Genomic DNA, 15,099 nt, shown 5'->3' on the forward strand with positions numbered 1-15,099 from the left:
GGTCATGTTGCAGTTGTATAGGACTCTGGTGCGGCCGCATCTGGAATATTGTGTGCAGTTTTGGTCGCCATACTATAGGAAGGATGTGGTGGCACTGGAACGGGTGCAGAGGAGGTTTACTAGGATGTTGCCTGGTATGGTAGGAAGTTCGTATGAGGAAAGGCTGAGGCACTTGGGGTTGTTTTCAATGGTGTAAAGAAGGTTTAGGGGTGACTTGATGATTAGGGGTTTAGATAGGGTTGACCATGAGAACCTTTTTCCACGTATGGAGTCAGCTATTACGAGGGGGCATAGCTTTAAATTAAGGGGGGGTAGATATAGGACTGATGTTAGGGGTAGGTTCTTCACTCAGCGAGTCGTAAGTTCATGGAATGCCCTGCCAGCAGCAGTGGTGGACTCTCCCTCTTTATGGGCATTTAAGCGGGCATTGGATAGGTATATGGAGGATAGTGGGTTAGTATAGGTTAGGTGGGCTTGGATCGGCGCAACATCGAGGGCCAAAGGGCCTGTACTGCGCTGTATTCTTCTATGTTCTATGTTCTAAAATATTGTTGTATTGGGGTACATATTTGGTCTCCATGGCTGTTCCATGTGTCTGGATGAAGAACTGGTTGTCAAAGGTGAAAATGTTTCGGTCGAGGATAAAGCAGATGAGTTGTAGGACGGTGCTCAGAGATTGGCAGTTGTTAGTATTGAGTACTGAGGCTGTTGCAGCGATGCTGTCATCATGGGGGATGCTGGTGTAGAGTGCTGACACATCCATCATGATGAGGAATGTTCCTGGTTCGACTGGTCCGTGGGTGTTTGAGTTTCTGTAAGAAATCTGTAATGTCGCGATAGAAGCTGGGGGTCCCCTAAACAATGGGTTTCAAGATGCCCTTGACATAGCCAGAGAGGATCTCACACAGGGTGCCACTGCCTGATACAATAGGACATCCTGGTGTGTTGGCTTTGTGTATCTTTGGAAGGCAGTTGAAGTCCTCTACGTGATCAAAACTCTTGACCAATGTGTTTAGTTCACGAGTGTGCTCTTTGGGCGGATCAACTGGTAGTTGCCTGTAGTGTTCCTGGTTGCTCAGTTGTCGGTACACTTCCTTCTGTTCCGAATGACGATGGCTCCTCCTTTATCTGCTGGTTTGATAACAATGTTGTAATTTGTTTTGAGAGCATGGATGGCGTTGTGTTGTGATTGGGTGATGTTTTGCTTTATCTTGTGGGTGTGGCTGATGAATCTGACCTTTACACATTTCCTGACAGTTTGAGCATACATGTCAAACCTGGGGTAGCAGTATCCTCTGTAAAAGAAAATCAGGACAAAACACACCTCTTAAAGCCACAGCATCATTACACAACTCTGAGTGACTGAATGCCCAGAATTAGCTACACCATGTGGAAGTAAAGGTCGTTCTGGTAGGATAATAAGATCATATGAAATAGGAACAGGAATAGGCCTACTCCACCATTCAATAGAATCCTGGCTGGTCTGATATTCCTCACATCCACCTTTCGGCCCTTTTCCTGTAACTCTTAATACCCTAACTGATCAAGAATCTATCTCAACCTTAAATATACACAAGGACTGTGCCCCCACACCTATCTGTGCCCCCCAAACCTCTCTGTGGCAAGGAGTTCCATTGACACTCAATCCTCTGAGAGAAGAAATTCCTCCTCATCTCGGTGTTATGGAAGACCAGTTTTGCAGTGAGACTGGAACTGCCTGATGAGGTTTTCATTAACAGAACATCGGCAGGGCTAACAGCCTTTAGAGAATCCAGTCGTTTCTCAGCTTTAGCAATGATATGTGGATATTTTATGGTGTGCTATAACCAATTCAACTGAGTCCTCCTCTGTCTGTCATCTACAAGGCACAAGTCAGGAGTACATATTCCATTTTCTTGAGTGAAAGAGCACTCAAGAAGCTTAGCACCATCCAAAACCAAGCCTGCTCGATTGGCAACCCACCCACAGCCTAGATACGTATTCCTTCCATGTCTTTTGGACAGTAGCAGCAGCCTGTACCATCTACAAGATGCACAGCATCAAGTCGTTAAGGTTCCTTTGAAAACTGAAGCTATAATCAGTGATAAAAAGGTACAAGGGCCTATAATTACCTGTTACAATGGCTGCTTTCAATATAACTATTACAGCTTTGTGCTGATTGGCTGTGCCCCCCTAGACCAGCCGTAAATTCAGTCTCTGTTTCAGTTTGCATGTGGTTGTTTGAGCAGGAGATACCGACAGGTACAAAACTGCCTTAATACCATTTGTTTGTATTGACTAGTTAACATGAACAGCCCATAATTAAGACTGATCTTGTTTGAATAGAGTAATTATTTTTTGCTTAGTAGTTCCTAAACTTTTTGCAAGCAGTTAGACTTTTGCAAGAAATAAAGTCAGAGTTGTGCAAGTAGCATTAAACTCTGGAAATATGAATTTGATACTTTAAATCAAACTGCTTTTGGTTTTGATTTTCTGCAGAAGATATAAAGCAGTTGCAAATGGAAGACTGGGATGAAGGCCAGGTACGGACTTGGTTACGCCATATTCGTGTCAAAGTTGAACACATACAGACATTGTATGAGGAACAGGTCACTGGTGCTGTACTGCAAGTGATGAGCAAGGAGGACCTCAAAGATTTTCATATAAAACAAGGTCAGGCAAAACTCATTCTGAATAAAAGGGATGAACTATTGAATAGTCAGAATTTACAATTGGCCCAGTTCAGCACAAGTGAAGAGAGAGATTGCAAAGAAACTTCTCCAACACAAGGTAGTTTGGACGGCACTGCCAGTCAGACAGCACAGAGAAAATCTCTGCCAAGTAAAGGGAAATTGAAAAGCCAGAGCAATGCTACTGCTTTGACATCAGACCACCCGAGCACTTCCGCTGACTCGCATCTTGACAGCACACTCGAGAGGGTGAATGAAAATAATCTTCAGAACCGATGCAAGCCTCGTCCATTTGACAAGGAAGATATCGACTTTAAATACGTAAGAAACGGTGTCCTTCCACCAGAAACTGGAGTTATAAATTTAATTTGTCCCTGCCATGAATATAAATCTCTTGCTACAGCTGTTAAACTAAATAGACAACGGCTGCAAGCCAAATTTGCTCATGAATTTATCAGATTTGCTTCTGGGTGCATGAATGTTCGAACTAATGGTACCATTCATTTTGGTGTTGAGGATGGCAATGGGAGTTCTGGGTATACACATGGGGAAATAATTGGTGTCCCTGTCAAGGACCCTAGCATCTATGTCGATGCTTTGGATTATATCGAGAAATGCTTCACACGTTATGCTGAGGATGCAAGAAATTGCATTCGCCCTCCTAAATTAGTGGAAGTGATCAGCAAAAATGGAAGTGAAGGGAAGTTTGTTATTGAGATTGATGTAAACCCATCAATAAAGATTGTGAGAAACAAAATTTATAGAGTTCGTCTTCCAAATTTTAATGAAAGCAAAAATAAGGTTGAATATGAGAAAAAGGCCATCTACAGAAGAAAGGGAGCAAACACTGAAACTGTTTGTGAGGAGAGTCAGGATGACTTTATCTCCGGGATGCAAGAAAGGGACAAACAAAGAGAAGTAGCAGAAACAACAGAGGAGCCAAGCAAAATCCATGAGGATTTAGGAAGGAAACTATCATTTCTTATAAATGGTGGCAAGAAATACATGGATAACAGCCAGCGGTATGTGCTTGTAATCAACAAATGTAAACCAGAAGATTTACAGAATTTAAATTTCTTATTGCACATAAATGTCTTTTGTGTGTTTGACTATGATCCTAATTCAAAGATCAATGGCTTCTTTGAGTACTACTTAAAACACCACACAGCCAACGTTCACTTCTTACAAGATTACAGATGTGTGGACCGAGAGAGTGTGAGCGACTTGAGGAAACGGTTATGTCTATTTGATCAAACGAGTTGGATATTCTGCAATGGGTGCAACCATTATGATGGTGATGAGAAGCAGTGTGACCTGAGGACATGGGTGACCAACAAGAAAAAGCACCTGAAGAGGACCGTCTCTCTGATCTGCAATGAAATTCTACCAAATGGCTCCTTTATTGTACTTTTTCTCCTCTTGTCACCAGTGGAACAGCCTTTGGTGGACACTTTCCATGAATTTTATGCAGAAATGAACGGCAGAAATGATATCATTTGTATTTCGGAGAGTGATGCCAACTATCAGAAATGGGCACAGCTTGCGCAGCCTTCGTGCAACATTGAAACTATTGACAAGATGAGCATTGTCGGGATGAAACTTAACCACGTAAATGACACGATCCACACCATGTTGCCAACATTAATCGACAGTCACAGATACCTACCCGTATCAACAAGGGGTCTGTGTTTACTCAAAACTGCAGATGAAGAAAGAATGTTCACGCTGGAAATACTGAGTGTCAATCAGTGTGAAGATTACAAAATGGATGGTCAGGATCCCACAGAAATTGCCAAAATTGAGAGAGATTTTTATCGTGGTGGTAAAGTCAGCTGGTTGAATTTTATACTGGCAGAGCAAGGATTCTGTGAAGCAGTGATACAGCGGAATGCCTACAAGGAAGTCATTAAAATTATAGATGGAATGCTGAAGGGTTCATCAGGGAAGCAGTTAGTAACCACAGTCCATGTATTTCACCATCCAGGCAGCGGTGGGAGCACTGTGGCACGGCAGGTCTTGTGGAATTTCCGAAAGGAGCTGCGATGTGCGACTGTTAAACCATCATGTGCTGTCGGGAAAGTCTGTGAACATGCAATCCAGTTACTTGAGTATGAAGAAAATGATCTGAATCAGTGCTTGCCAGTACTGCTGCTCCTTGAGGATGCTGATGAAGATTACTTTGATGAAATTAAGCATGAATTAATACCTGCAATTGGCAGCAAGACCGTGAATGTTATGAGACCTCTCTTCATACTTGTGAACTGTCGGAGATCCAATAATGCTGAAAAACTCTGCAAAACCATCCCACTGGAAGCAGTAGCTGTTACTCACAAATTAACTGAGGAAGAAAAAAGGTTGTTTTCTAACAGGCGTAAGAAACTTGAGGAACATTTTGAACCAGAGTTTATAATAACATTTGTTCTAATGAGTGAGGGGTTTTCAGAAGAATATATTCAGAATTTTGTGAAACATTTATTGGAAGGTATTGATCAGTGTTCTCCTGTCACTCGCTTGATAAAGTATGTCGCTTTACTGAACCATTATGTGGAGAATTCAAACATTTCACTGTCTCATTGTGAGGCATTTTTGAGTCTCGGCATTCAAATAGATCACTTGCGCGTGCACAGCTTTGAAACCTCCTTGAATGATCAGGCACGGTTTTTGTTCATACATTTCAGAGACTGCACCAGTGAGATTAAGTCGATCCGAATTGTTCACCCACTTGTTGCCAAGGAGATACTGAATCAAATCTCGGATCAGCCTCGGAGTCAAATTGCGATGGACCTTCTTGGGGAAAAGGCATTTTTTGAGAACCGATTTGCTCGTGATGAATTCATTAAATTTGTTCGAGACTTGTTCATACGACGTCACAAAAGAAGTAAAGGTGACAGCGTGGATACTGTTTTTTCTCCTCTGATTGAAGATATTTGCAATGAGCAGAAAGCTCCAGAAAAGGCTGTGGAAGTTCTGACAGCAGCTTATGAATGCTTCGGTAAAGATCCATTTTTTGCACAGCAGTTAGCTCGACTGCATTATAAGGACCAAAATTTTACTGATGCTATAAAGTGGGCAGAAAATGCAAAATCTCAGTTGCCAACTAATTCTTATATTTTAGACACCGAAGGACAAGTTTACAGAAAAAAGCTGAATGTTCTGTTTGATCTAACACATTTGCGAACAGAGGAAGTTACTCCAGACAAACTTTCAGAAGCAGTAAGTATCGCTCTGAAGGCGATTGAGTGTTTCAGGGCTGCCCAGAAAGCAGCGCAATCTGAACCTGATTCAATGAATAATTCTGGTTTCTTTGGTGAAGTGGAGGTTGGATGTCATTTATTGCAACTCCTTTCACTGCTGGATATTTTTGAGAAGGATAAAAGTGGCAGTTACACAAAACTGACAGAGTATCTTCTGGGCAAAGACATTCCTGAAGAAATTAAAGAACCTTGGAAAAACTTCCATGGGAAATTGAAAGGCCTGCAGAAAGGGATAAATGATGCACTTGAATGGATATCTGAAGATTCAAGTTATTTTCAAACCAACAAATGTGAAGATGATGAAGGTGGAACCAGTGATACAGAGGATCATGCACACAATCCTAGGAAATGGCTCATAAGAAAAACAAAAATTTATGCACGCTATTTCACTCTTTCAGAACAGGAGGAGCAAAACTTAAAACAGAGTACAAATTCTTATTTATTTACACTGGTAAGGCGTCTGCACATTTCCAGGAATGGTGGTGGAAGCATAACATCAATTTTTTCATTTTTGTCTGACCAAAAGGATGTTCGAGCTGTGGAAAACCTAGAGAAAATAATCTCCATGTATCCGGAAGATCATCAGAAAGAGAAACTAGATCTGGTTGATCTTGTCAACTTCACACTAAGTCACATTGCACTTGCCTGTGTGGCACCAAGGTCCTCAAAGCTGCTAACATTCAGCCAGCTGAGGGAACTTAGTTGGCAATTTTCAAAAAATAAATATAACAATTCAAGTGCCTGTTTCTTACTTACTTTATTGTATTGGCCAGACGAAGCTTACGACAAGGAACCTGATGAAGCTAAAGGTAGAATCTTAAATACAGCTCTTGAAACACTGAAGAAACTCTACGACATCAAAATGAAGAATTTGCCTTCCAGAAAAAAACAGATTTATACACATTCCTTCTTGGGTAAAGGACATGGGTTTGACAAAATTGTTCATAAGAGTTTGCTTGAGAAGCTAATTCCGAGCCGCCTAAGTGAACGAAGGTGGAAGTGGCTCACTGGAGATGTGTGGAAGAACCCCAGGGTCACCCAAAAGCTGAAGCGGGTTAAAGGCTGGACGGAAAATGGAATGATATTTGTACGGGGTCACTACAAGCAGAACAAGATCCGAATTTTACCATTGCATTTCCCATCAATGCCTCAAGGCAATGAGAACATAACCTTTTATCTTGGCTTTACATACGGGGGTCTTTTTGCTTACGACATCCAAAGGGAGCATTAAACTTAACAGCAATGTACTGCTTTCTTGACAATCTGTTGTTTCACTTGGTTCTTTTGGGTCAGCACTGTCATTTTTAGCCACTTACAGTGTTATTTTGGATTCTGACTGTCGCCTGCTAAAGATGTCCTCGCAGAAACAACAGTTGATCCTGTAGCTGCCTCCCATTCCCATCAACAGGGTTAACTAAATCATGTTTGTTATTGTCCCATATATGCCCCACTCTCTGAAAATGGTGATGCTTGATTAATGGGTGGGATTTAAATACCAATACCATTCAAATGCCAAATGTCACACATCTATTTCTCTGTATGAGACATGGGCCTCGCTGGCTATGCCAGCAATTACTGCTTGTTCCTTAATTGTCCAGGGCACTGTTAAAAGTCAGCCACATTGCTGTGGGTCTGGAGTCACACATAAACCTGACAAGATAAGGATGACTGATTTCTTTCCCTAAAGAGCATTGGTGAATCAGAATGGCTTTTATGATAATTAACAGTGGTTACATGGTCACCATCAGGCTAAATCCTCATTCCAGATTTTTATTGAATTCAAACTTCACAATCTGCCATGATGGGATTCGAATCCATTTCCCCAGAACATTAATCTGAGATTCTAATGAGGCTACCATTGTGCCATGCCCTCCCTTATCACATGTAAAATTAAGGAGTAACGCACTGGCAGTGATGACATTGTTGGGGCTGGGGGAGGGGAGGGGGTCACAGTATTAAACCTTACGGATCCTTCATCCCAACGTTCCTGTGGAGGGAGGGGCCGCCCGGAAAGATGTATTTAATCTCTACTCGCCTGTTGAGTCCAGTGATTTGGGCATCTGCTGAAGCTGGCTGTGATGTGATAGTCCATGCAATAGATTGAAGGGGTTGGCATTTAATCGAAGGTTTTGGGAAGGGCATCATGTGAGATGGAACAGGGGGATCTGATAAACCGATGAGAAGATGAGATTGATGGGATGATTTCTGTACTAAATCAATCAAAGTGCACTTATCGAAAGAAACAAAAATGTCAAGAATTCTGAATATATTGCTGTATCTTTTTGTCATGAGATTTTGACAATTAAGCGATGAAATAACTGTAATAAACTTTTCTCAATAAAAGTGTAGAGCATAAATAAATTTGTGTTAATTTTAATTAAATATTTAATATTTGGTGTTCACTGAAATATCTACAGTTAACACTTCAGTTCCTGTTGGGTTTCTTACAGAGTATTGTACTTTTGCAAAAAAAGTGCTTTGATGTGATATAACATGAGATTAATGTGTTTGAGAGCTGAAAGTACAGCCATTCAGCCCCTACACTTGCCCCATCATTCAATGAGATCACAGTTGGTCTAGTTGGGGTCCCAGCTGCAGTTTGCCTGCTCCCCACCCAGCCCATAACCCTTGACCATCACTAATCTAGACCTGGTCTTTAATCTCGCCTGGAGAGGAGAATTCTACTCCTAATGACTCTCTGAGAGAAAAGTAGTCTCCTCTGTTTTAAAGGGAGGCCTCGTATTCTTAAACCAACTCGTGAGTTTTAGTCTCATAAGAGGAAACATTTTCTGGATATCTGACCTCCTTAGGATCATCCATTTTTCAGTAAGATTACCTCTCGTTCATCTAAGCTCCAATAGGAAAAGGTCTAAGCAGTCCACCTTTTCTTCATAAGATAAACCCTTCACACCAGGGTCGAAATCAACGAGGAGTAAGTAAGGTCTGCAAATGCTGGAGGTCAGAGTCGAGAGTGTGGTGCTGGAAAAGCACAGCAGGCCAGGCAGCATCCGAGGAGCAGGAGAATCGATATTTCGGGCACAAGCTCTTCATCAGGAATGGGCCAGGACTGGGAGATAAACGGGAGGGGAGTGGGGTTGGGGGGAAGGTAGCGGAGAAAGCGATAGGTGGATGAAGGTGAAGGAGAAGGTGATAGGTCAGAGGGGGGAGTGATGGATGGGTCTGGAGGGTGGTGCTGAGTTAGAGGCTTGGGACTGGGATAGGAGGGTGGTGCTGAGTTAGAGGCTTGGGACTGGGATAATGCGGGGGAGGGGAAATGAGAAACTGTTGAAATCCACATTTATCCCGTGTGGTTGCAGGGTCCCAAGGGGGAACATGAGGCGTTCTTTCTTCAGGTGTCGGGTGGTATAAGTTTGGCGATGGAGGAGGCCCAGGACCTGCATGTCCTTGACGGACTGGGAGGCGGAGTTGAAACATTCAGCCACAGGTTGGTGGGTGCAGGTGTCCCGTGTCATCTACTGCATCCATTGTGGTCTCGTCTACATCAGGGAGACAGGATGCCTTCTTGCAGATTGTTTCAGAGAACATCTCTGGGACACGGGGCATTTGGATGGGTATATGAATAGGAAGGGTTTGAAGGGATATGGGCCGGGTGCTGGCAGGTGGAACTAGATTGGGTTGGGATATCTGGTCGGCATGGACGGGTTGGACCGAAGGGTCTGTTTCCATGCTGTACATCTCTGTGACTCTATGACACCACACCCACCAATCCCACTGCTCTGTGATTGAAAACCTCAACTCCCCCTCCCACTCCACCAAGGACATGCAGGTCCTGGGCCTCCTCCACTGCCAAATCCTAGCCACCCAATGCCTGGAGGAGGAATGGCTCGTATTCTGCCTTGGAATCCTGCAACCACAGGGGATAAATGTGGATTTCATTTTTCCTCCCCTGACATTATCCCAGTCCCAAGCCTCTAGCTCAGCACCACCCTCCTGACCTGTCCATCACTCCCCCCCTCTGACGTATCAACTTCTCCCTCATCTTCATCCACCTATCGCTTTTCTCCGCTAGCCACTCCACCCCCTCCCATTTATCTCTCAGCCCCGGCCCACAAGCCTCATTTCTGATGAAGGGCTTATGCCCAAAACGTCGATTCTCCTCCTCAGACGCTGCCTGACCTGTTATGCTTTTCCAGCAACACACTCTTGACCCCAGAGTCAAGTCAAGTGAACCTTCTCTGACCTCCGTTGAATACAATGATACATTTTTTTTCAAATTAGCAGATCAATCCTTTACTGAAAGTGGAAGATTCATTCAGCCCAGTGCCATGAAAGAGTCAACTTTATAATGGACATTGTTTATTTTTGAGAACAATGAACATATTTGTCAGGTTCCTCTGTGCCATTTTAATGCTGCTGTTAGCCTGAAGGGCAACAATAAAGTAGTGAGGAGCATGGTATAAACTGGGTGGCTATTTCCACAGAAGCAGTTGCTGCTCAAGAAATTGAAGATGAAAATTTTTGGTTTTGTCAATCATCTTTGGCAAATAGGGTTAAGGAGAATCCAAAGGGTTTTTATAAATACATTAAGGACAAAAGGGTAACTAGGGAGAGAACAGGGACCCTCAAAGATCAGCAAGACAGCCTTTATGTGGAGCTGCAGGAGATGGGGGAGATACTAAACGAGTATTTTGCATCAGAATTTACTGTGGAGAAGGACATGGAAGATATAGACTGTAGGGAAATAGATGGTGACAAAATGTCCATATTATGGAGGAGGAAGTGCTGGATGTCTTGAAACACATAAGTGAATAAATCCCCAGGACCTGATCAGGTGTACCCTAGAACTCTGTGGGAAGCTAGGGAAGTGATTGCTGGGCACCCTTGCTAAGATATTTGTATCATCGATACTCACAGATGAGGTGCCAGAAGACTGGAGGTTGGCAAACGTGGTGCCACTGTTTAAGAAGGGCAGGAAGGACAAGCCAGGGAACTATAGACCAATGAGCCTGATGTCGGGTGATGGGCAAGTTGTTGGAGAGAATCCTGAGGGACAGGATTTACATGTATTTGGAAAGGCAAAGACTGATTAGGGATAGTCAATATAGCTTTGTGTGTGGGAAATCATTTCTCACAAACTTGAATGAGTTTTTTAAAAAAGCAACAAAGAGGATTGATGAGGGCAGAGCGGTGGACGTGATCTACATGATCTTCAGTAAGGCATTAGACAAGAGTCCCCATGGCAGACTGGTTCGCAAGGTTAGATCTCATAGAATACAGAGAGAACTAGCCATTTGGATACAGAACTGGATTGAAGGTAGAAGACAGAGGGTTGTGGTGGAGGCAAAAGAGAAAATGCTGGAAGATCTCAGCACGTCTGGCAGCATCTATAAGGAGAGAAAAGAGCTGACGTTTCGAGTCTAACTGACCCTTTGTCAAAGCTTTGACAAAGAGTCAGTTAGACTCGAAACGTCAGCTCTTTTCTCTCCTTACAGATGCTACCAGACCTGAGCATTTCCAGCAATTTCTCTTTTGGTTTCAGATTCCAGCATCCGCAGTAATTTGCTTTTATATAGGGTGGTGGTGGCGTGGTGTTGGAGGAGGGTTGTTTTTCAGGCTGGAGGCCTGTGACCAGTGAAGTGCCACAAGGATTGATGCCGGGTCCACTACTTTTCATCATTTATATAAATGATTTGGATGTGAACATAGGGGGTATAGTTAGAAAGTTTGTAGATGACACCAAAATTGGAGGTGTAGTGGACAGTGAAGAAGGTTATCTTTGATTACAATGGGATCTTGATCAGATGGGCCAATGGGCTGAGGAGTAGCAGATGGAGTTTAATTTAGATAAATGCGAGATGCTGCATTTTGGAAAAGCAAATCTTAGCAGGATGTCTACACTTAATGGTTTGGTCCTAGGGAGTGTTGCTGAACAAAGAGACCTTGGAGTGCAGGTTCATAGTTCCTTGAAACTAGAGTTGTGTAGGTAGGATAGTGAAGAAGGCGTTTGGTATGATTTCCTTTATTGGTAAGAGCATTAAGTATAGGAGTTGGGAGGTCATGTACAGGACATTGGTGAGGCCGCTTTTGGAATATTGCATACAATTCTGGTCTCCTTCCTATTGGAAAGATGTTGTGAAGCTTGAAAGGGTTCAGAAAAGATCTGATCCAAGAGACAATGATAAAGTATTGCTCCTCATAATCACTTCATTTGGCAGCTCAGTCCCAGTAAGTGCTCAGCAACACATTTTCAGCTCTGATCTCCAGCAACTGCAGCCCTCACTTTTTCCTCTCTCAGACCAAAGATGTGCAGGTTAGGGTGGATTGGCCATGCTAAATTCCCCGTAGTATCCAGGGATGTGTTTGTTAGATGGATTAGCCATGAGTTACAGAGATAGGGTGGGATGTTCTTCAGAGGGTCAGTGTAAACTTGATGGGCTGAATTACCTGCTTCCACAATGAAGGGATTCTATGAAAAACAAACTTAAGGAGATGTTTTTGGGCTTTGGGGATTTAATTCAAACTTTCAGCTTGTCAGCTGCTCTGCTGATGAGCATATTCCAAAGGATAGCCAGGATACTGTGGTCAGGGATGTGGCTGGCAATGTTTGATTAGTTGAAAAAGTCATTCTGATCAATGAACCATAGAGTCACAAAAATGTACAACACAAAAACAGACCCTTTGGTCCAACTTGTCCATGCCGACCAGATATCTTAACCTCATCTACCCATTTGCCAGCATTGGGCCCATATCCCTCTAAACCCTTCCTATTCATATACCCATCCAGATGCCTTTTAAATGTTAATTATACCAGCCTCCACCACTTCCTCTGGCAGCTCATTCCATACACACACCACTCTCTACATGAAAAAGTTACCCCTTAGGTCCCTTTTATATCTTTCCCCTCTCACCTTAAAGCTATGCCCTCTAGATCTGGACACCCCTACCCCAGGGAAAAGACTTTGTCTATTTACTCTATCCATGCCCCTCATGATTTTATAAACCTCTATAAGGCATTCCTCAGCCCCCGACGCTCCAGAGAAAACAGCCCAGCTTATTCAATCTCTCCCTGCAGCTCAAACCCTCCAACTCTGGCAACATCCTTGTAAATCTTTTCTGAACCCTTTCAAGTTTCACAACATCCTTCTTATAGGAAGGAGACTAGAATTGCACACAACATTCAGCGGCCTAACCAATGTCCTGTACAGCTGTAACATGACCTTCCAAGAGACATCTTAATAAAAATATATAATTAAAAAAGAACCCACTCTACTCACTATTCTAGATTTACAAAATAAAAACAATAAGGTTACACTTTAAAATTAGCCACTTAGTTGCTCCTCTCCTGCTCCCTCACTTAGGGTTCTCTAAGGTCAGCTGTGAATTTTGCTGTTTATTTATTTTGCTTAGAACAACTCCGATGTCCAGAGATACTTGAAATTAAACAGTAGAGGCAGTCAGCTGAGCAGATTCATTGCTGGGTCAGACAGCTGTGCAGGTTTATTTCTTCGTTTGATTCACTTCCCATGCGGTCACCACCTTTGTCTGTCTTTGACCTTTTTAAAGTGCCTCTGTTTTGATTTTTTTCCCCCTAAAATTCCAAACAATGCTACAGCTTCTGAAACAGTAATTACTGCACCTAGAATTCAAGAAAATCAACTCCAACACTGACAATACCTCAAAAAAAAAAGCAGCTCTCACAGACACAATATTATCCTGTACTCCATCTTGGATTTACATTCTCAACAAAGCACCAGTCGTACCCTCTTTTTGACCTCAGTGTGAACATTTTGAAGAAGATTGGCTATAGTAGCAAATTCCATTGGAATAGTCTGACAATTTTCCAACAAAGGGAAGAGGCATGTGATCAGCATTTACCAATGTCTCTCTGTAGCCATAATGGGCATATACTTCAACATGTCTAGGAGCCAGGTTTTCCTTTTCTATTGTAAAATATCTCTCTTGGTTCTATAAAAAATGTCACACTGGTTTCTCTATGGCCAACCCACCTTCTTGAAACCTGCACACACTTTCCAAGTCACTAGAATGAATTGTTACCTTGAAGAGCTTTGGGAAAATGTAGGAGGTGACAGACAGGGGAATGTCGCACTGACAGCCAGGTTTCTGGTACTGAGACTGGCTCTGGTGTAATGAGAGGTATGTCAGGTTCCAACCACTGGCTGTGATAGGGGACTGTCTAGTTAGAGACACGGATAGATGATTCTGCAGCCGACAGTGAGACATCCGAATGGTGCATTGCCTCTCCAGGCAGGATTAAAGATATCTCGGAGAGGGTGCAGAATATTCTCAAAGGGGAATGGGACCAGCAGGAGGTCATTGTACACATTGGAACAACATAGAAAGGGTTGATAAGATTCTGAGGATGAAATATAGGAAGTTAGACAGGAATTTAAAAAGATCCTTGAGAGTAGTACTATCTGGATTACTCCGAGTGCTACGAGCTAGTGAGGGTAGCAAGAGGAGGACAGAGCAGATGAATGCATGGTACAGGGGAGAAGGATTCACATTTTTGGATCATTGGAACCTCTTCTGGGTAGAAGTGACCTGTACAAGAGGACGGATTGCACCGGAATTGGAAGGAGACTAATGTACTGGCTGGGAGGATTTAAACAAATAAGAGGGGAGTGCAGGGGAGGTGATGGGATCCAGGAAGATAATGAGGAAAGAGATCAGTTTGAGACGAGTGCAATTGGGAAAAGAAGCGAGTCAAACAGTCAGGGCAGGCAGGAACAAAGCAGAGAATGAGGTAGGACTGAAAAATTAAACTGCATTTATTTCAATGCAAGAGGCCTAACAGGAAAGGCAGATGAACTCAGGGCATGGTTACGATATCATAGCAATTACAGAAACATGGCTCAGAGATGCACAGGACTGTCAGCTTAATGTTCCATGTGGGATATAAATGAATTAATGTTATTTCTGCAAGTATAAATTCTGATACAGAACAGGAATGAGAAAATACATATTCAGCAAAAAGAAAGCATGAGACATGAATACAGAACAATGGTGGATATATGGGCAAACAGGAAAGCATCTGTTTCCCCTCCTCAAGACACAGGAACTAACCCTAATCAAAGAGGTCAAAGTGGCCTCTGGATGGAAATAGATGCTGATAGAAGAAAAGATATGCCTAATCAATAACCTACGGTAGACTGACACCCTTATGGGAGTCAGAGATAAGAGTTTGTCACAGACAA

The 15,099-nt window shown here is 42.8% G+C and overlaps 1 protein-coding gene across 2 annotated transcripts in view; it reads left to right on the forward strand.

Annotated features, from left to right (window-relative positions):
- samd9l (sterile alpha motif domain containing 9 like) overlaps window positions 1-8,280 on the forward strand; it is a 19,322-nt gene extending 11,042 nt beyond the window's left edge. For both annotated transcript variants that reach the window (XM_043715093.1, XM_043715091.1), the window contains one exon: window positions 2,479-8,280. In XM_043715093.1, coding sequence (XP_043571028.1) covers window positions 2,479-7,154 — 4,676 coding nt within the window. In that variant the 3' untranslated portion in view covers window positions 7,155-8,280. The remainder of the gene's footprint in view (window positions 1-2,478) is intronic.
- Window positions 8,281-15,099: the final 6,819 nt, after the last annotated feature.

This window comes from Chiloscyllium plagiosum, chromosome 24 (genome assembly GCF_004010195.1).
Source record: "Chiloscyllium plagiosum isolate BGI_BamShark_2017 chromosome 24, ASM401019v2, whole genome shotgun sequence".
In the NCBI taxonomy this organism is placed as follows: Eukaryota; Metazoa; Chordata; class Chondrichthyes; order Orectolobiformes; family Hemiscylliidae; genus Chiloscyllium; species Chiloscyllium plagiosum.